Below are 21,786 nucleotides of genomic sequence, written 5' to 3' on the forward strand. Positions count from 1 at the left end.
TTCAGAACTTTTGGAAATCGGATCCAATATATACATCTTTAAAATCAGCATTTACATTGGAACACACTTTCATTTCTGAAAGCCAAATGGGAAGCTGTATCTACTCCTATAAAGAAAAAGCCTTTAAAACTATTAGCGTACTTTTGCCACAAAAGAGCTAGTTGTCTTTGAAACCCTCACCTACCTTTGTGAATATATTGTTAGCTGTTTATAAGTGTTTATCTTATTCAATTGCTATTGCAATAAGAGCAAATGATAGTAATTACATGGAAAAACAGAAGGAATATTCTGTTTCTATATAATATATATAATATAATTTTAATATTCCTGCTCTGGAATATTAAAATTAAAATCTGTCTCTTTTATTAGGTATGTATTTACAGCTTTATAGCACTGCCTGACATCTGTTTGACATGTTTGGGTTGCTATCAATGTTGTCTTAAAACTCTATTAAAAGTAAGGGCATTCACCTAGGATGTGCAGTTATGTGGCTCTGTCACATGTGTCTGATGGCTTTCAGCTAATCAGAAGAACAGATTTCATATTTCAGTGGTAATGCCATCTTGTGGTTAGAAAGGTTTCATTGCTGAAATCACACACACAAACAAGGATTTGAAATGTTATCCAGAAGTTCAGTTTTCAACTTTTTCCTTTGTAGACAGGTGTTCTAGTTCATTTATTCTTCTAGCACAGTCTGCAGAGGAATGGGGGAATCCTATCAAATAACAAAAAAAAAACCAGAGCAGGAACAAGGTTTCAAACTCCTGCAGTTCACAATGATCATCTCAGCAGATACAACTTTAGTCAACACCCACAATTCTGTTCTCTCAAGGACAATGACAAGGTTATTCAGCAGCCAGCCAGCACTCATGAAGCCAAGCCTATTTATTAAGAACATGAAGCATTTCACAGAAACCATATCTTGAAAAACAATTAAGAGCTTATGGTCATGACTAGCTTATTCATAGTCACCCATCTTCCATATGGAGACAGATTCTGCTTTAAAGTACCTTTGTTTCTTTCTAAAAAGTATATCTTCGGTCACAGGCTCCTATAAGTTCTTTTATCAAGGGTGAGTGACCATCTCCCAAGTCCGGGCTGTCACTTTATACAGTTTCAATTCCTTTGTTTATTATCTAAACCAGGTCAAACGAGTTTGGATATTACTTCTGCAGGGAAATGAAGCTTCAAACACATTTGTTACCAATACCATTATATCAGTATTGCATTAATTTGCATTAATTAACCCCATTAATTGTAATTCCAGAAGGAAAGACTCTGTTTCAGACCTATTTAGCCAGGAAAACAATAGCTGGCCAACTCTTTAAAGATACATATGACATGTATAAAATCAACACAAAAGTCTTTGATTGTTCAGCATTGCACATATAGAGTAACTCTGTGACTTTGATAATTACAACCATTTCCCCTGCGTGCTAAAGTTAATAACATAATATCACAAATTGATGATTGAGTTAGGTAATATACCTTAAAAACACAACACAAACAAGTCTTGAGTTAAGGCCAGCTAAAAAAGTGACAAGTAAAAAACAGGACTATGATTTTTATGCTAGTAAAAAACTAACACAGCTACATTTCTATCACACCTAAGTAACATCTTTTTAATGTTAATATGACAGTAGCATATTAACAAGGTAGCAAGGTAACTGATTTATTGTCCAAACTCTGCTGATAAAAAGAGACAAGTTTTCTAGTTGAGAGTCTGATCAAGTGTGCTCTACCTCTCTTTGGCTCAAAACTGTGTCCTGTCCCTTTTACCAACGGAAGTCAGTCCACTACAAAATATTACCTCACCCAGTTTCTCTCTCTACTATTCTGGGATCAGCAACAGTGCAAACAGAAGTACACAAATATATTCTTCTGGTGATATACATAAAGCCAGATTCTCAACTGGTGTAAATTACACAATGGAAATTCTGCCAACTTATATCAGTGGCTTTTATATGTTTAATTATGCCTCATAATTCTGTTTAATAGTTCACTTTTTAGTTTTCAACCTAATATTTTAATTAGATTTGTGGGTGTGAATTCAATCAAAGATTAATGGTTTTGCGCTAGTGTAGCTCCATTGACTTCAGAACTGTTTGCTTAAAAAAATGAGAGAAGAATTAGACCCACTGCACAAAAGTATATATGTAGTATGGTAGGTGTACTATAAGAATTTGCTGCCATAGAGTCAGCTGGACATAAACTGATAATGTTTTTCAGGTTTAGTTGCACCTCAGGGAGCCAGGAAAACACTCTCTGGAAGATCCTTTAAAAGCGATCTATTAATTTTTTAAAAAAATAGGTCTGGAACTTTGGCGCAAAGTGCTGACTGCTCCAAGGGCAATAAGGACTTTTTAGTTCACTCTTAAATTTACCTAAGGCTTTTCCCCTCTTCTTTGTATGTGGCCTTTCTTTCTGTCCGCTGGTGATTTCACATCCAGTATAAGTCATTTAGTATTTTATCATATCTCTAAGTATAAAGAAGGATGCAGAACTGTTTAGGGTTCAGTACTGGAAAATCAGACCCCTGTTAGCTCTATCGGGGTGTGTCTAGACGACAGGGTTGTTTTTTTTAAAAAAAGTAGCCTTTAAAAAAACAAAACAAAAAAACACTTCACCTGCATCTAGATTGCAGCCGCGTTCTTTCGAAAGTAAATCGAAAGAATGCAGCAGTCTTTTCATCGCAGTAGATCTCATTCTATGAAGAATAATGCCTTTTTTCAAAAGTACTCTTTCGAAAAAAGGCGCTATTGAATGCAAACTAAGCTTTTTCGAAAGAGCGTCTGGATTCTCTTTCAAAAAAGCGGCTCACTTTTTCGAAAGATTTGCTTGCAGTCTAGATGCTCTCTTTTGAAAGGCTTTTTCAAAAGATTGTATTCTAGACATAGCTTTGGTGTGGGAAGCCTGTAAGCACTGAGAACTTGTCTTCTAAAACCCTGCAAAAACTGTTGTTATAAACAGGATACTTTTATGCTGTTATGCTAAACAGGATATTTGTGTACTGTTTTGGAGAGTATCGGTCATGTATCTATAAAATTCTGTCACTGGCTTTTTGCAGATCACTTTTAAATTTTAACTCATTTAACCCTATCCTACCTCAACTACAAATGGTATCTACACGATGCCATAAAATGGATTGATAGTTTTAAAATATATTCATACATCAGAGGAAGCACAAATAAAAATGTGTCTTTGTCTGAAAGATTGTAATCTCTTCGGGGCACTGGTTCTTTCTGTTTTGAACCTTTTGCAGCATCAATCATGTGTCTGGCACATAACAACTAGTATGACATCAGCACAGATGACAGGACTTGTTCAGTTTAAAACACTGTGGAATAATAAACATTGCAAGGTCTACATCACCCAGAACCTAAGCATAGGAATGAGAGTGGTTTGCATGGCAGTCTGACATTTAGTTCTCATTTGAACACATTGACAAATGCTACAGAATACACATTTTTAACATAGCTACCAATTGACAGATTCTTGTACCTGTAGCCCTCTCCGGGTTTTCCTTGTGCCTCATACCATCATGAGCGGAAACCTAATTGGCTACAAAGCTTGGAACAGATTGGGTCTTATGCTTCTTACACTAAGGCCACTTTATTTAAGTTCCTATTCTGTTAAGGCAAAGGCTCCATACAGTGAGAATATAAGTAATTAATACCACTTGAAGGATCAGAGGTGTAAAAGGATTTGGGTGTAAACCAGAACCAAGCCCCTTACCTTTAGTTTTTGCAGCAAACTGTGTGAAAGGCAGAAAAAGAAAGTGCAATGTAATGTCACTGCTGAAGATGCACACTTTCTTTTGCCTTTATAAGGGGCATGTCCAGTGTCTCCCCTCCTCCTTTTCTGCTGCTTGCTGCATTTCAGTGGGAGGTCCAGAGACACAACTACAGGGAAAGCTAGCTGTGTGGAATGAAGTAAAAAAATAGCTGAGGGCTTTAGCTTCCTGCTCAGCGGTCAAAGAGTGGCCCCTTGTGGTGCAAAGCCAAAACTGCAAAGGGAACAAACTGAAGGGGGAAATTGATTAAAAGGATGATTGCCAAATGAAATAAAAAATATCAAGGAATACTGTATCCATTGTCTGCTATTTGATAATTTGAGGGTCAGTGCACCATTTTTCCTGGATTAATAATATTTTTGTGGATTTATAATATAATCCCCAATCATCTTATGTACAAATACTAAGAATTTCTGGTCTCCTAAGAGAGAGGTGATCTAATGATCTTACAAGAGTGAGAGGTCTCAGGTGAGGCCATCCTATCCTGGCAGTTGCATCCAGCTAACTTCTCAATGAAATCAGCAGGAGTTTCATGTGAGCAATGGACAGGATAATCAAGTCCTTGGTTTCTTTTTCCTTTTCTGATACTCCCTCAGTGGCACTTTGACTCTGTTCTTCCATTTCCCCACCCATAAAATGGTAGTAATATTAAGAATTTGATAATGTGTTTAAAATACTTTGAAAATGAACGCTATATGAGTTCTAAGTGTACTGGATTTCTAACATTCTGCTTACCTTTTGGGACTGGGAGTCCTGCCCTGTGTCATTACTGGCTATTTGGTGTACCTGCTGCCTTTCTCCATACTTTGTCTAATTTGTCTCTAATTTTTCCATTTTGGTTCATGTAACAATTTCTTCTTTGTCTGTGTGGTTCACATGGGAAAGAAATCTCTCCCTCAGGAGAGATGTGGTATGGGTTTCCTGAATCAGTTAAGATTCAAAGTGTATAATTTTTCCTTCAATGCTGATGAAACTGTATTATTATAGTTACCGTATTGCTATATTCTGCTTTTTAGGGTGTTTTTGTGGCTTTTGTAAAAAATGATATGCTCAATAAATCATATGCCTTTTATGATAGTCTCAGTAATTATATTGGTCAAAAGCCTTGTTAAGAACAATTTTAAAAATCTGTTTCACTGAGTATATATACCCCTGAATAGTCTCACTGTTTTTTTAAACTATAACACCTAAATCTTCAAATACTGAGACATATACTTAAGTTTGTTCACATGCATAGGCAGTCCTATTGCTTTCAGAGTCTAAAAGTTATAAAATCCTAAAATGTTGACTTCCTCTTAATCCATATTTTTTCCATACCTTGGATAGTTCTTTACAACAGATACTATTTTTTTCTGTTTTCAATATAGATTCTGTTGGAGCCAGGAGTGATCCAGGATGTGCTAGCAGCTGGTAGTCACCTGCAGTTGTTGGAGCTCCTTAGTTTATGTTCTCACTATCTCATTCAGGTAAGGCTTCTGTACTAAATTAACTGATGGTTTCCCTTCGATTGATTTTATTTCCTAGACTAAATCTCATAATTTTGAGTAACATATAGGAAATGTTACAGAACTAGGATACACTCAGTTTCTGGTCAGCATGGTCTAGTAGAGCTCTGGACTGGGAGTCAAGAGACCTGAATCCTGGCTGTCCTATAGATCTTCTCTGAGGCCTGGTCTACACTAAGACCTTAGTCCAAAATTAGCCCCACAAGGTTGGATGTGTAAGCGATGTGTTCACACTACCAAGCCCATTATTCCGGAATAAAGGGCCACAGAATTTAAACTCTGTAGTCCTGCTTTTCATGAGGAATAACACTATTTCCAAACTTGTAAGTCGAAAATAACGTTAGTGTGGATGCTCTGGTGCCACTAATTTGAACCTATTGGCCTCTGTGAGGCCACCTGCAGCTCCCCAGAGTGCTTCCTGGGGCTCTGAGTCCAAGATAGTGCATCCACATTAACGGAGCCTGCTTCGAACTACATTCAGTTGTTCTCCATAGTGAAGACACGGAACTTCAATTTTGTAAAATCAGGTGCCCAGAAGTTGAACTTAGTAAATTTGGATTAGTCTCCTAGTGTAGACATGGCCAGAGTTGCCCAGCCATCCAGTTTTGTGAGATCCTTAGGTAATTGTTCACCGTCCATTTTGGACTTGAATAATGTTGTATAATCTGCAAGTTTTGCCACCTTCGTGTTCACTCCTTTTCTAGATCATTCATGAATATGTTGAACAGCACAAGTCCCACTACAGATTCTTGGGGGACTTGGCTATGTAGCCCTCTTCATTGTGAAAACTGACTATTTATTCCTATCCTTTGTTGTCCATTATTTAACCAATTACTTGATCCAAGAGTGGACTTTCCTTCTTATCACATGACAGTTTATTTTGCTTAAGAATCTTTTGTGAGGGATATTATCAAAGATTTTTTGGAAGTCCAAGCACACCATATAGAGTGGATAATTCTTGTCCATATGCTTGTTGACACCCTCAAAGAATCCTAAAAGATTTGTGAGGAATGATTTCAGTTTACAAAACCTGTGTTGACTCTTCCCCAATATATCATGTTCATCTACATGTCTCATAAATCTGTTCTTTACTCTAGTTTTAACCAGTTTGTCTGGTACTGAAGTTAGACTTACTTGCCTGTAATTGCCAAGATTGCCCTTCAAGCCTTTTTTTTTTTTTAAATAAAAATGTACCTTAGCTATCTTTTGATCATCTTATATAGAGGCTGATTTAAGCAATATGTTGCATACTACAGTTTGTAGTACTGCCATTTTACATGTAAATTTGAACTCAGAACTCCTGAGTGAATACTAATCCTGATGATTCTTTACTGTTCAATTTTTTCAGTTTTTTCCAAAACCTCCTGTTTTGAAATTTCAATCTAAGATAGTTCCTCAGGTTTGTCACCTAAAAAGAATGATTCAGGTATGGGAATCTCCCTCACATCCTCTTCAGGAAGGCTATTGCCAAGAATTAATTTAGCTTCTTTGCAATGGTCTTTTCTTCCTTGAGTATTACTTTAGTCCCTTTCTCTTCTATTAGCCCCAATGATTGTTTGGCAGGCTTCCTGGTCGGATGTACTCAAATATTTTGCTTTTAGTTTTTTGTCTTTTTGCTATTTGGTCTTCAAATTCTTTTTTCACCTGTCTTGTTATACTTACACATTTGACCTGCCCAAATGTATGCTCTTTTCTATTTTACTCAGGATGATTCGACTTCCAGTATTTAAAGTGTGTACTTTTGCTTCCAACCACCTCTTTTACTCTGTTTGGGTATGTCTACACTACAGCGCTAATTCGAACTAACTTAGTTCGAATTAGTTAATTCGAACTAAGCTAATTCGAACTAACGCAGCTAGAACTAAAAACTAGTTCGAATTAGCGTTTTGCTAATTCGAACTAGCGCGTCCACATTAAGTGGACCCTGAAGCGGGGTTAAGGATGGCCGGAAGCAGTGCCGGCAGGGCATCAGAGGAGCACTTAGAGCGTGGAGATGCTTTCTCAGGCTAGCCAAGGGCTGTGCTTAAAGGGTCCCGACCCCCACCCCGGACAGACAGTTCTCAAGGGTGCCCCGCTTGCAAAGCAGTCCTGGCTTGGAGTGCCCTGAGTGCCCACACTGGGCACATCACACCACTCGGCCATCAGCCTGGCTGCACTGGCCGCAGGCTGCCATCTCGGGAGAGGGGGCAATTGGGGGGCTGCAGGAGAGCTTCCACCCCCAGAAGACCGCAGAGATGGAGGGGGGACAGGATAGAGGTCTCTAAAAGCAGGAGTTGGGTGGAGACAGTGCATATAGAAAAGTTCTTCATTAGTTCCCATAAAGAAGGACTAGAGGACACCAAAGGAAAGGAATGGGTAGCAGGCTTCAAACTAGTAACAGAAAGTTGTTCTTCACAAAGCAAAGAGTCAACCTGTGGAACTCCTTGCTGCAGGAGGCTGTGAAGGCTAGAACTGGAACAGAGCTTAAAGGGAAGTGAGATCAAGTCATGGAGGTTGGGTCCATGGAATGGTATTAGCCAGGAGGTAGGAGTGGTGTCCCTGCCCAAGGTTTGTGGAAGGCTGGAGAGGGATTGCACGAGACAAATGGCTTGGTCACTGTCTTCGGTCCATCCCCTCCAGGGGTCCGTAGGGTTGGCCGCTGTCGGCAGACAGGCTACTGGGCTAGATGGACCTTTGGTCTGACCCAGGACGGCCACTGTAAACTCAGGGCTCAGGGTCGGGGGTCTCAGTGGACCCCCTTGATTCTCTTGCACACCTGCTCCTGGGTGGCCAGGCTGGCAGCTATCCTGCCCAAGCCGGCCGCTTTCCTGTGCCTAGTGCGGAGATCGTGGATGAGTCCACGATGTCCGCACTAGCCCAGGCGGGTGCCCACATCTTGCGGTCCCGGGCAAGCTCCCGGGAGCCGCCAGCCTGGTCCCGGGAAGAGAGGGAGGGCTGGGGGGCATCGGGTGGGTGGCTTGGTCCGTGCTAGCCAGGGTCTGCTGGCTGGGTGCTGGCAGGCTTGCACCTGGCACGGGCACCGTAGCCAGCCCGTGCCCCTTTAAGGGGTCCGGGGCCAGGAGGGGGGCAGTAGAGTTTCCCTGGTGTTGGCCAGAGTGGCCACCAGGGAAACCTAGGGAGGGCTAGCCTCCCACTAGTTCGAATTAAGGGTCTACACAGCCCTTAATTTGAACTAGCTAGTTCGAACTAGGCTTAATCCTCGTGGAATGAGGATTACTTAGATCGAACTAAGCGCTCCGTTAGTTCAAACTAACTTTGTAGTGTAGACATACCCTTTTTTTGCCATGGTGGCTTTTTTTGTGTGGGGATATGTGTTTAGTTTGGGCCTCTAGTGCTGTGTTTTTTAATAGTTTTCATGCAGCTTGCAGGCATTTCACTTGAATGACTATTCTTTTTTATTTCAATTTAGCTAACTTCTTTTTTATGTAATTCCTCTTTTTGACATTAATGCCACTATGGTACCTTTCTTTAGTATGCCCCCCTACAAGAATAATTAAGTTTAATTGTCTGGTAGTTGCTATTTCTCAGCAATTTAGCAACATTCATTTTTGGATCAATTTTTATGCTTCACTTAGGTCTAAATTAACAATTGCCTTTTCCCTGGTGGGTTTTTTTAATCTCTTTGCCCTATTTTGAGATAACATGTTCCCAGTCCATATGAAGATACTTGAACTGTCCCATTTTTGTTGGGTGTTCTGTTTTTGTAACCTTTCCAGTATCTCTGACCATTTCACAATCATCACCACCTTTTTGGTTGGTAATATACTACTGCTACAATGTATCATTCAAGCATGTAATTTCCATCCATATCTATGGTACAATTTGTTCCACTTCCTCTGTCTTTCCTATGTATATTTTGTACTCTGTATTGCTGTTTCCCATTGATTATCATAATTCTACCAAGTTTCTGTGATGCTTATATCAATATCCTCATTTAATAACAGACACTCAGATTCACCCATGTTAGTATTTAGACTTCTACCATGTGTATATATATGCACCTATTAAAACCTGTCCGTTTTTAACTTTTTCTCTTCAGTTTCTACCTGAACTTTATCAACTTCTGTCCTCTCCTCTCTGCTGGAATATAGAGTATCCTCTTTAATTCTCCCCTAAGAGATGTGTCTGTCTGAGCCATGTACTCTTCCACACTTGTAGGTTTTCACCCAGCACTTAGTTTAAAAACGCCTCTATTTCTCAGGAACACTATGTCTTGCACTGCCTCAGCTTTCCCCTGAACAAACCTTTCTCTGCCAGTGTTCTACATCTTTATTTGTTTTTCCAGAACACCTTTTTATTTTTCTAATCTATTTAGGTGCCTGCAACCCTGTGGTGTAGTATCAGTACCTTGTTGGTTACTATGCTTGGGCTGTGAGGGACCCCCACTGGCAGCTGTCTATGAACACGGCCCAGCAGGGGGTGCCTTAACGCCCCAGGGCAGTGGCTAAAACCAGTTCTACAAGTTAAAGGAAGATTCTGAACAATGGAAGTGTATGTGAGGGGAAGGGGAGTTTTTTGGGCTGAAGCCATGAAAGAGAGAGACTGAGGAGGAAGCCGGAGTTGTAGGGTCCCAGTCACCCCCATCTCAATGGGGCCTGAGGCATTCTGGCCCCAATTCCTGTAACCAGATTACATTTATGCTGTGCTGTACCCTGGAGAGGCTATAAACTCCCTCTTTTCTACAGGCTGGTGGAGTCTGTGCCTGCAGCTACGGGGGTGCAGGATTGGGCAGAACCCCAACTCGCCGTCACGAACCCTCATCACTGTATTATCTCATTGCTTCCTAAGTATTTAAAAATGAAAATAACAATACAGTAAACTTCTGATAATCCGGCACTTTTATGACCCAGGGGCTGCCGGATTATCAGATATTCCGGACTAGGGGGGCTATGAGGGGTCTAGAGTGGTGTGGAGGGGAAGCCACCCCAGAGCCCTCATAGCCCCTCCTTCTGATAGTCCGGCTCTGCCCCAGGCATCCCTGATTCAGCCGCTGCTGGTCAGTTTCAGCAGCCCCTGAATTGGGATGTCTGAGGCAGAGCAGCTGGGGTGCTGCTGGGTTGGTCCTGTAGCGCTGCCCCTTGGTGCTGCGAGATCAACCCGGCAGCACCTCAGTTGCTCTTGGGGACACTTGGGGCAAAGCAGCTGGGGTGCTACCGGGTTGGTCCCACAGCGCCAAGGGGCGGCGCTACGGGACCAACCCGGCAGCACCCCAGCTGCTCTGCCCCAGGTGTCCCCAAGTCAGCCGCCGCTGAAACTGACCAGCGGCTGACTCCGGGAAGCCCGGTGCAGAGCCGCTCTGCCTTGGGCTTCCTAGAGACAGCCGCTGGTCAGTTTCAGCAGTGTCTGAATCGGGGACAGCTGGAGTGCTCCCAGGTTGGTCCCGCAGCGCCGAGGGGCAGTGCTACGGGACCTACCGGCAGCACTCCAGCTGCTCTGCCCCCGGCTTTCCCAATTCAGCCGCTGGTCAGTTTCAGCAGCGGCTGAATCGGGGAATCCAGGGGGCAGAGCAGCTCCAGTGGTCCGGCTGCCCAGAGCACTTCCCGGTTCCTGATGGTGCTGGACCATCAGGAGTGCCGGACCATCAGATGCCAGACCAATGGAGTTTTACTGTAGAAACTTTTCTCAGCTGTACTAGCCTTCAGCAGAAATAGGCTGATTAGTTTACAGTTTTTTGTTGTTGCTTCTGTGTGAGAGCGAGAGCAAATTTCTAAGGGAATGCTAAGTTGAAAAGACGAGTTTTGTATTTACTCCTGAATTGGGGAAGTCCGTGCTCACTTTCTCTTGGGGGCTTAGTCTAGATCCAGACCCTATGAGATTTCTGTCCTGGTCACACAAGTCTTTTTGTCTCATCCAGCCCCAGCTGGTTGACTTGACAGTTTTGGCTGAGATTTCCCTAGGTGTTTAAGGATGTTGGATACTTATTGAAATTCCTAATTCTTTTAAATTTCTTTGAAAATCCCATCCTTCATGGAAAATCCCAGCCAGTGGAAAATAGCTGAAATAGGAGGCCATAGTTTTGGAGTAGCTAAAGGAAATATCATAGAAGGCTTTTGCTATCTGGACATAGATCTTAAACTGGATTCTGTATTCAGTGGGAATTTAGGACAGAGGACAGGATGGTGTGCTCACTTTGTGGCTAAGCAGAAGGATCACTGGATGAATGTGCTCAGAGAGTAGTTATTAATGGTTCACAGTCATGCTGGAAGGGCATAAGAAGTGGCGTTCTGCAGGAGTCTGTTTTGGGACCAGATCTGTTCAATATCTTCTTCAACTATTTAGATATTGGCATAGAGTACGCTTAATAAGTTTGCAGATGATACCAAGCTGGGAAGTTTGCAAGTGCTTTGAAGGATAGGATCAAAATTCAAAATGATTTAGACAAACTGGAGAAATGGTCTGAAGTAAATAGGATAAAGTTTAATAAGGACAAATGCAAAGTACTTCATGTAGGAAGGAACAGTTTCACACATACAGAATGGGAAACAACTGTCTAGGAAGGAGTACTGCAGAAAGGGATCTAGGGGTAATAGTGGACCACAAGCTAAATATGAGTCAACAGGGTGACACTTGCAAAAAAAGCAATAACAAGAGTGTTGTGAGCAATACATGAAAAGTAATTCTTCTCCTCTACTCTGCACTGATTAGGCCTCAGAATTATGTCCAGTCCTGGGTACCACAATTCAAGAAAGACGTGGAGAAATTGGAGGTCCAGAGAGGAACAATAAAAAGGATTAAAAGTCTAAAAATATCACCTATGAGGGAAGACTGAAATAATTGGGCTTTTTTGTTTAGAAAAGAGAAGACTGAGAGGGGACATGATAGTGGTTTTCAAATATGTAAGAGAGTGTTACAAGGAGGAGGGAGAAAAATTGTTCTCCTTGACCTCTGTTGATGGGACAAGAAGCAATGGGCTTAAATTGCAGCAAGGGAACATTAGGAAAGACTTTCTAACTATCAGGGTGGTTAAACATTGGAATAAGTTGCCTAGGGAGGTTGTGGAATGTCTGTCACTGGAAATATTTAAGAGCAGGTTGGATAGACATCTGTCAGGGATGGTCTAGATGGTACTGGGTGCTGCTTTGGAGGCAGGGAACTGGACTTGATGACCTCTCAAGGTCCCTTCCAGTTCTATGATTCTATGATTTTGTACCTGTTTTATATCTCATTAGGTTTGTAGCTTCATTCTTAGATATAAACTACAGTAATAAAGTCTGGAGGCCACAAACACTCACTGTGGCTAGGTCTCTGGGAAGATGGGGTTTAGTCTTCTTGCCAGCTGTAGATGAAACTTGGTGTTTTTTTTCTGCCATGACTATTTGGGCATCTAATTGAAGTGAGGAGCCCCAAAGGACTTCAACGCTGCAATCTGGCTCAACAATGTGGGAGCCTATGTCCTTAATAGTAGGGAATACTCATTGAGAAGAAAAGTTCTTCACCTCTTCTTGCCAGCATCAGTTCAGTCTCTCCTGGGTTCAGCTTGACAGTCAAGTGCTGATTTCAGTCAGGCATTGATAAAGCTGAGAGATGATACATGGGGAATGTAGAGCTAGGTGACTTCTCCATACTCCAGCACTTGCTGTCTCACTAGCTCTACCAATTGCTTCATATAGATGTAAAATAATATGGAGAAGAGAAGAAAGCCTTGTGAACTCTGTAGGTCTGGGCTTTAGAAGTGAAAGAATAATTACCTAACAACCCTCTTGTTTCAGTCTCAGAAGAAGTACATGATAGAAATCATTTCACAATATTACCATTCGCCTAGAAGGCAGGTCAGGCATATTAGATAATTGCCAGAATTAACTGCTGCAGAAATGTTCACCAGGATGAGCATGGATATATTTATCTTGCCTAACAGCTGAGAGAGAGGTGCTGTCTCTGTGCTATGCTCAAGCTAATGCCTGGCTGATGGCAATCTGCATACTGGCAAATAGTCTGTCATTGGAACTTTTTTTGGCTAGCTTTTGTTTACCTTGGTGGAGAAGGGAAGTTCAACATTGGACTGTAATTTGGACTATTGCATGTTTTAGCACACACGCATGATTCTCCTCATCTGAAGAGGTATTGACAGTCTTTAAAGATAGGGAACTTGAGTTTTTTCTGCTCTCTTAATATCCAGCAAGGGCAGAAGTCCTAATCGCAGGCGGCAGCCCTCATTGCTGTTCATGCTTCCTTCATGGTTAGAATTTCTGATATGTTCCTCTCAACAGTGGTTAAAATCTGATGCCAACATTTTATTTTAGCTTTAACTGCCTGGAACTGTGCAAGGAAGAGCATGAAACATGTATCTCTTTGATTGCTCTTTCTAGGTGTTTATGCCATTTTTGTCACCATGGCATATGAGCATCTTACAAGTGACTTTCCATTTCCTTCAGACTCTCAGCAAGTTACATTTTACATATATTTTCAAATGGAAAGGGCTACAATAAAAACCACTGCTGAAAAAGAGGGGGAGGGAGGTGGTTTATTCATCGCATGACTCATGGCCAGTATGATAAGGTATAAAATCCCATCTCCTCTATCTGGAGTTGTATCCATCATACACTCCCAACCTGGACTACAGATACATTCCTAAAAAGAGAAATTAATTTTATACCAGGGATTGAGAGCCTCACCTCTATATTGTTAGCAGCCCAAGCTCATTTGGGAATTTAGCTCCTGAGGTTTTCATATAGAGCAAATTAAGCTCCTGGGGAGGGGGAGGACTGAAGGTCACCAAGCAACCAGGACATATTCAGTATGCCTGTGTTTTTAAAAATATAAATAGATTACAGAGTGTTGCTGTATAAAAGACACATCACCATAAAGGCTAAGTTTACTAACTTTCTCCAGTGGAGGGAATGGGTGACCCTTTCCAATGTCAAGAATACATCAAATGTACGAAGGAAAAAAAATCTGTTTATACTTCCCTTGTTCACACCATATGCAACCAGTAGCTAACCAACATTTCTGGAAAGAGGATCATGTTCTGCCAGTTATTGAGCAGAAGAGCTACCAACAAATTCATTTATCAGCGCAGGAACAAGCAACCCAAAGACAGCATTAAGAACTAAGCTCTGTTGTCTCTCTCAGTACTAAACTGACAGACTTAGTGCTGAGGGTATTGTGCCCCACCTTCCACTCATTTAACTTCCTAGTCTCCTTTTCAGCTGATAGCAGCGAGGGGGAAAAATGAGTATGCCACATACATATGATCAAAGTTTTTGTTGTGATGTGCTATCCCACTGCTAGTTACTTACATAAGGTACTCATGGTGATAGACAATCTAACCCCAGAATATTAGCCCCCACCCACCAGGTTGTACTCAGTTATGTCCCAAAACGCTTGATTTTTTTTATTAACATAGTAAAAATAAAAGATGTTTCCAAATATTTTGACACTGGTAGCACAGCTTATAAAAATTGGTATGCACTGTACTATTGGTAACTAAATTACAAAATATATCAGCCAGCAGTTACCAATATGCAAAAACACAGATCATCAACATATTTTGTATGAAAAATTTGACTATATTGTCAGGAAACACAGGGAATGGGAATGTTTTCATGTGTCTTAAAGTTCATCTTGGAGTTTAATAATATCATGATATAAAGAGGTTATTTTAGTTCTTCACTTGGGGAAGAGGGAGAAAAAAAATCTAAAGATGAATTATGATTGACTATCCTGTATGTACTGTTGATAGGGACAGGACATAGTACTTATGGTTAATAGTGATAGTAGGATGAGAGAACCAGATTCACCTCAGAGTGGTGCAGGAATATTCAATTTACTCTGAAAAAGATAAGAACAGCCATACAGAGTCAGACCAAAGGCCCATCTAGACCAGTATCCTGTCTTCTGACAATGGCCAATGCCAGGTGCCCCAGAGGGAATGAACAGAACAGGTAATCATCAAGTGATCCCTCCCTGTCATCCATTCCTAGCCTCTGACAAACAGAGACTCGGAATACCATTCCTACCCATCCTGGCTAACAGCTATTGATGGACCTCCATGAATTTATCTAGTTATTTTTGGAATCCTGTTAAAATCTTGGTCTTCACATCATACTATGGCAAAGAGTTCCACCTGTTGACTGTGCATTGCTGAAGAAATACTTTCTTCTGTTTGTTTTGACCTGCTATCTATTAATTTCACTTGGTGACCCTTTGTTCTTATGGTATGGGAACAGCTAAATAACTTTTCGTCCTTCACTTTCTCTACATCAGTCACATTTTATAGATCTCTATCATATTCCCCCCCATAGTCTCTTCTTTTCTAAGCTGAAAAGTCCCAGTCTTTTTTAATCTCTTCTCATATGGCAGCCATTCCAAATCTCTAATAATCGTTGTTGCCCTTTTTTGAACTTTTTCCAATGCCAGGTTATCTTTTTGGAGATGAGGTGACCACATCTACTGCATGCAATTTTCAAGATGTGGATTTATAAAGAGACAATACAATTTTCTCTGTCTTATTCTCTACTTTTTAAAAATTATTCCTAACATTCTATTTGCTTTTTTTGAGTGCTTCTGGACATTGAGTGGATGTTTTCAGAGAACTATTCACAGTTACTTTAAGATCTCTCTCTTGAGCGGCAGTAGCTAATTTAGTCCTTATCATTTTGTACGTATAGTTGACTTTATGTTTTCCAATATTCATTACTTTGCATTTATCAACATTAAACTTCATTTGTTATTTTATTGCTCAGTCACCTAGTTTTGTGAGATAATTTTGAAGCTCTTTACAGTCTTAGTTGGACTTCACTGTCTTGAGCAGTTTAGTATCATCTGCAAATTTTGTAACCTCATTCTACCCCTTTCTCCAGATCATTTATGAATGTGTTGAATAGGATTAGTCTCAGTATGGACTCCTGCGGGACACCACTGGTTACCTTTCTCCATTTTGAAAACTGACCATTTATTCCTACTCTTTGTTTCCTATCTTAACTAGGAAACCTGAGAGGACCTTTCCTCTTCTCCCATGATGGCTTACTTTGCTTAAGAACCTTTGGTGATGGAACTTGTCAAAGGCTTCCTGGAACTCCATGTACGCTCTATCTACTGGATTCCCCTTGTTCATATGCTTGATGACCCCCTTAAAGAATTCTAGTAGATTAGTGAGGCATGCACTGTATCTCCCATGCCCCACTTGGAAGAGCTGGCACTGTTTTTTGTCATTGCCTTCCTTCTGACAGAAAGAGGGAACAATTTTGGTTTGTGCCTCTCCTTAACTGGAGGAAATACACTGATTTAATGCTGTATTGACTAGCCTTGAAAGCCCATGAAGGGCCCCAAAGTCAGGATGTGTCCTCTTTGCAACCACAACCACTTCTTGGATGATATCTGCCTTTTGGATCCTCCATGGCTTTTTATGAGAGTGTAAACCTGGACTAGACTGAGGCCCTGAAATGTTAGGGTCATCTTGTTTTGATTTTATCACTATCTGATCAATACCAAGGTTTTATAGTTCATGTTTTTCCCCATGTCATTAGCTATTACATTTCTTCTTACAAAACTGGACAATTACATGTAAACACATGCAAATCATGTTACTTGTAATTGGCTGGTAAGTGTAGAGATACTACCTGATCTCAAAGCATATGTGCAGAGGCACTGATTTAATAGGAAAAATCATTTGAATGACAAAAAAACCTGAAATGGTAAATGACAGAACTTATTTTAAAATATCCAGGCAAGTGCTGTCAGTACCTCCTTCTCAGCAGCAGGTGGCAGTGTGAGTCCATCACTGTCCAGTGGATAAATTAAGGCAAAAAATCAGGAGAAAAAATGAAAAGAAAAATTATTTATTTTGTTCCATATTAGTCTTCTGACCTAATCAGTAAAAAAAGTCATTATTCACACAACGCTGGGCAATGTGTATTGTAATTTTTAACAAATAATAGGAAACTGTTAATGTTTTCACAGGAAATACAGTTCTGTCTTGTGCTGCAATGGTCATTTATCACTGCACTTTGTGAAATCACTCATTTGTTCTAATTTGAATGTAAATGACTCTAAGGTTTTACAAATAAGGTGACAGACTCACATAAATGTAATTGCAGGGTTCATCTCTCTCTTTTTATATATCACTCATTAAGTTATGAATTAAATACATCGTATTAAACCAGGGGCATGTCCAATGATGATATTGTAATGGCAAATTACTCTATGCTATTAGAGGTGTATTTTTTATTCATGGACATTAATTTGTCATTAAGCGGCATTAGTTTAGCACTTTTATGTGGAAGACGTGACCTGAAAGAGGAGACTTACTGCTGTAATGTGAGAGAATAGGAATACAAGTACTTGATCTGTGGAGTTTTTTACCTCCTGTAAAGAAGCAGAGTGACATTTTATTTAAGTTTCTTTTGAGAGAAACAATTTGTCCAGTTGTTGTTGGACACTGTAGCAAAGATGTTTCTGAAAAATGAAAGGACTTCAATTTACAACCTTTACCAATATGGAAAAGCTACAAAGCTACTAAAATAGTTACTATATATCATTTGTAAACCTAGAAACTTGAAGGGAATGTGGGCCTAAAGAAGCTAATGAGTGAGTTGGAATCAAGTTTCATTTATGAACTATCAGATGTTTGTTAGTTGTTCCTTGTGTTTCGTTTTTATGCTAACCTGGCTAAAAAAGACAGACAAATTATTTTGATAGGAAGTACATTGTGAAGTACATGATTAAGATTTGCATCTTATATTCTTCTGTGTTTTTTAGAAGCAAAATTATTATAACATTCAATTTGTAGATTTCAAAGGTTGAGCAGCAACAGAATCCTTATCAACAATAGTTACTGAAAAATAAGTGGCAACTGCATCTTTGAAACAATTGAAATGCAGCACAATATACAATGTTTAGCCCAGTATGAAAGAGATATTAAAATAGACTTCTAGATCTTATGCTCCCCTCACAATCTAATTCATAGAAGAGACTGTGTGAAAATGGTTTTGTCTGTTTATTGAGTTGCAGAGATGGACCCCAAAGCACACAAAACTTGATCTGGATTTAAACATCTGAACATTTGGGGATATTTGGATTTAGGGATTTTGTTTTGGACCATAGCTACTTAGATGGCCTGGAATCTAAAGTTGACTTTTTTGTGTTTTTGGTGTATTTTTGATGCTTTAATTGTTTCTGTTTTGTTATTTTTTTTTTAACTGTGAAGCACTGTAAGTGGATAAAAGAAGGGAGCTGCTTTATAAATAAAAATGACAAGATACTTTGACATTTTGGACTTAGTAAGTAAAAAAATAGAGACCCCTAAAATAAATATCCAGTTTTGAAGTTTCATTGTAAATATACACTAAACAATGGGGGTTCCTCATGAAAAAATTTAAGTTCATGAGAAAGAAGAAGAGGGGAAATGCTTACCTAGAATGTCCAAGGCTGACCATTTCCCATGGTTTTGCATTAGTAATGGTAAATGTCACAGTGTCTTATCACAATCCTTCATCTGCAGCATGTATAGACATAGTACCATTTACGGTCCACAATTAAACTGCAATAGACTTTGCCCTGGGAGCTTATAAGATCTATAAGCTTCTACTTAGAAACTTTTTTTTTATCAGCCTGGTAGTAAAGCAGACTTGAAAAGCAGAACAAAATGTGAACTTATGTAGCCTGGTCTGCCTAAATCTTCAGCTAATGTGGAACAGTAGCTATGTGACATGTAAACTGTCCCTATTAATCTCAGTGGGTTTCTCATGCTCAGATTTAAAGATGACAATTTAAATATCTATATTAACTATTTCATTACAGATAATTTTAGCCAAAAGTGCCATCTGATGTATTTATCCCACAATCGAAAACTGTCTTCTGTGCCATCTAGATGCTGAAAGTCCTGGCTATCCCCCATTTTCACATCAGTCAATTCAAAACCTCTGCTTATTAATTTGAATGAAGCATAAAGCTGCTGCAGAATTTCCCATCTGCTACACCAGAGGGTTGCAGAACTTATGAACCTTGCCACAGAATTTAGGTCTAGTTCGCTGTGGCATACATGTGGCCTTGGATGTGGATAGATGTGTACCTCTGCTCTGTTTTGTAGAGATAAGTCTGTTCTTAACCTAATTATTTCTAGATTGGCACGTTTTGAATTTGGTTGCAATACATACAACAGTTATAACATTCAAACTGTCAAAGAACGGGGAAGTAGGTGCATCTGAAGCAGAAGGGAAAAACATATGGAATTCTCTCCGCATATTGTGCATGTGTAATTTTTATATGTTCTTTGTGGCAGACAGACAGTGGCAACAAGCTATTAATTAAATTTCTAAAATTTGGAACAAAGCATTTTGGGAGGTGATTTCCCAAGTCACTAAGGACAGAAAGGTGTCTAATAGCTATTTGTGTCTTGAAAATCTGCCCCTTATTTACTTTGAACTCTATCTAATCTAATTATGTATTTATAAGATCCCTGTCATCAGAGTAACTAAACCACTTCTGCCCAGTGTGAGGAAAGGGTTGAAGCTACTCCAAATACATACATATGAGGTCTCGGTCCTGGAAATGCTTTTTTCATGAAACTCCTATTGGCTTCAAAGGCAGTTCTGAGTAGGAAGGGCTAGAAGGCTTGGGCCTACAGTATACACTTGAAAAGCGGTATTAATGTGTTTTTCTGTTTTAGCACTACAGCCTCCACAATAGCTGCACAAATTATTTCTGCTGGGAGCAGGAACAATCTGTTCAGGGAATTGAGTGGGGGTTTAATTACTGGATAGGGGTATATGTATATAAATATGTGGTGCCTGCTCCTCTAAACATTCGTTTATTATCATTATTTACCATGTGCATTGTGGCAGTGCACAGCAGCCCTGGTAAGGACCAGGGTTCCGTCGGGCTATGTGCCGTACAAACAGATTGAACTATCCTGCCCGGACCGAAATTTGCAGTCTCAATAGACAAACAAATGGAAGCTGTAGAAAAGGGATAAAACCTCTAAGTGTTCAACAGAGAGATATTGTATTAATTCCACCACCTTTTTAAAAAATATATGTAATCTTTACCAACCCTATACTATATCACATCTTTGGCAAAGGTTTTAGAGATGGTTGAAATATTCCAGATTTTGAAATTTCAACAAAATATTTAATCAAAATTGTGACAGAAAGGGACTAATTTTCACTATTTTTTGTGTGGAAGAGATCTCATTTTTTTTCAACCAGTTCTGGTCTTTTAAAAGTGTACATGTTAAGCCTAGCCAAATATTTCTTTAACAAACTCCGCTCTTTCCTTTGAATGTGCCTCCATGGCTCCTGTTAAAGAGAGCTGTGTGGATTTTAGTACGAGCCAGAATTAGTGTGTACAATTTGTACCCCACAGAGGTGCCTCTGGGATTTTTGGTCAGTGCCTGCGAACAGCACCTACCAGAACTTGGTCTTAAAATACTGCAACAACCCATTCTGTTCTAAGCAATGGCTACATCAGGGTTTACACTTAAGAGTTAGAGTGGCCTTTGTCACTTTGCTATGTTTTTGATACTTTATAGTAGTGATAGCCTTGTGGTAAAGGTATGGGATTGTGAGCTGAGTAATGGGGATTCTGTTCCTAGCTGTACCGTGTATTTTTAATGTGAAACCATGTCTAGCTATAGAAGTTGACCTTCTCTAGACTGTGACTCTCTGTTCTGGCAACATCCATCGTCTAGCAGGACCACAGATATTCCAGGACTAGAGAGCCCTAATGGAGGGCTGGCATCTGGGAGCCCTGGAGTCTGGTGCACCCCAGCAGGGATGCTCAGTGGAGCCAGGAGAGGAGGGGAATGGCACAGTGGGGAGCGGGGGGACTGGCTGGGCTGGGGGCTTGGAGGCAAGGCCAGAGTTGGGGGGCTGGTAGCAGGGGGCCAAATATGACTTCCCCAGATATGACCGGTTAGGTCCCAAGGCTGCTGGATCAGGGAGGTCCAACCTGTATTTTAAAAGGTAGTTCTTGATTTTGGATGCCTCCTTTTCTGTGGTCCAATGTTAGGCCTGATTTCCAGCAGTGCCAAGTAAATTACAGACCCCCCTCCCCATTTAATTTAGTTGGAGTTTTGAATATTCAGCACTGCTAAAAGTCAAACCCCAGGCTTCTGAAGTTGGATGTCCCAAAACGAAGGCCCCTCAAATCGGCGGCCTCTTCTAAAAATTTGGACCTTAGTTTTTCTAGGCTTAACTTCCCTGTCTTTAAAATGACCACGACACCAGGGGTATAATGAGGGTCATTAATATTTAAAACAGTATGGATGCAATCCTGGCCCCACCAACGTCAATGGTAAAATTCATATTGTCTTCAATAAGCTAGGATTTCACCCCAGCAGTTCCTTAAAGGGAAAGTATCATTTTATAAAGCAGAACCTACTAATTAGGTAGCACAGCCAATAGACCATACCCAAAATATTGGTTGTTTCCTCTTCTCACAGTAGATTCAATAAGTTTGTGTTCTGAAGTCATTATATATTATGACCAACTGGAGTTTTTACAAAATGCACTGACGCCTGTTTGCTACTACATTTAAGTTCCATAAAGAATT

General features: G+C 40.2%; 1 protein-coding gene across 3 annotated transcripts in view; it reads left to right on the forward strand.

Annotated features, from left to right (window-relative positions):
* KLHL32 (kelch like family member 32) overlaps positions 1-21,786 on the forward strand; it is a 168,162-nt gene that overhangs the window by 76,783 nt on the left and 69,593 nt on the right. For all 3 annotated transcript variants that reach the window (XR_012902608.1, XM_025182302.2, XM_006118422.4), the window contains exon 5: positions 5,161-5,259. Coding sequence is in view for 2 of the 3 variants with exons in the window: in XM_025182302.2 (XP_025038087.1) it covers positions 5,161-5,259 (99 nt within the window). In the remaining variant the exon portion in view is untranslated. The remainder of the gene's footprint in view (positions 1-5,160; positions 5,260-21,786) is intronic.

The sequence above is a fragment of the Pelodiscus sinensis genome, chromosome 3, assembly GCF_049634645.1.
Source record: "Pelodiscus sinensis isolate JC-2024 chromosome 3, ASM4963464v1, whole genome shotgun sequence".
Classification (NCBI taxonomy): Eukaryota; Metazoa; Chordata; order Testudines; family Trionychidae; genus Pelodiscus; species Pelodiscus sinensis.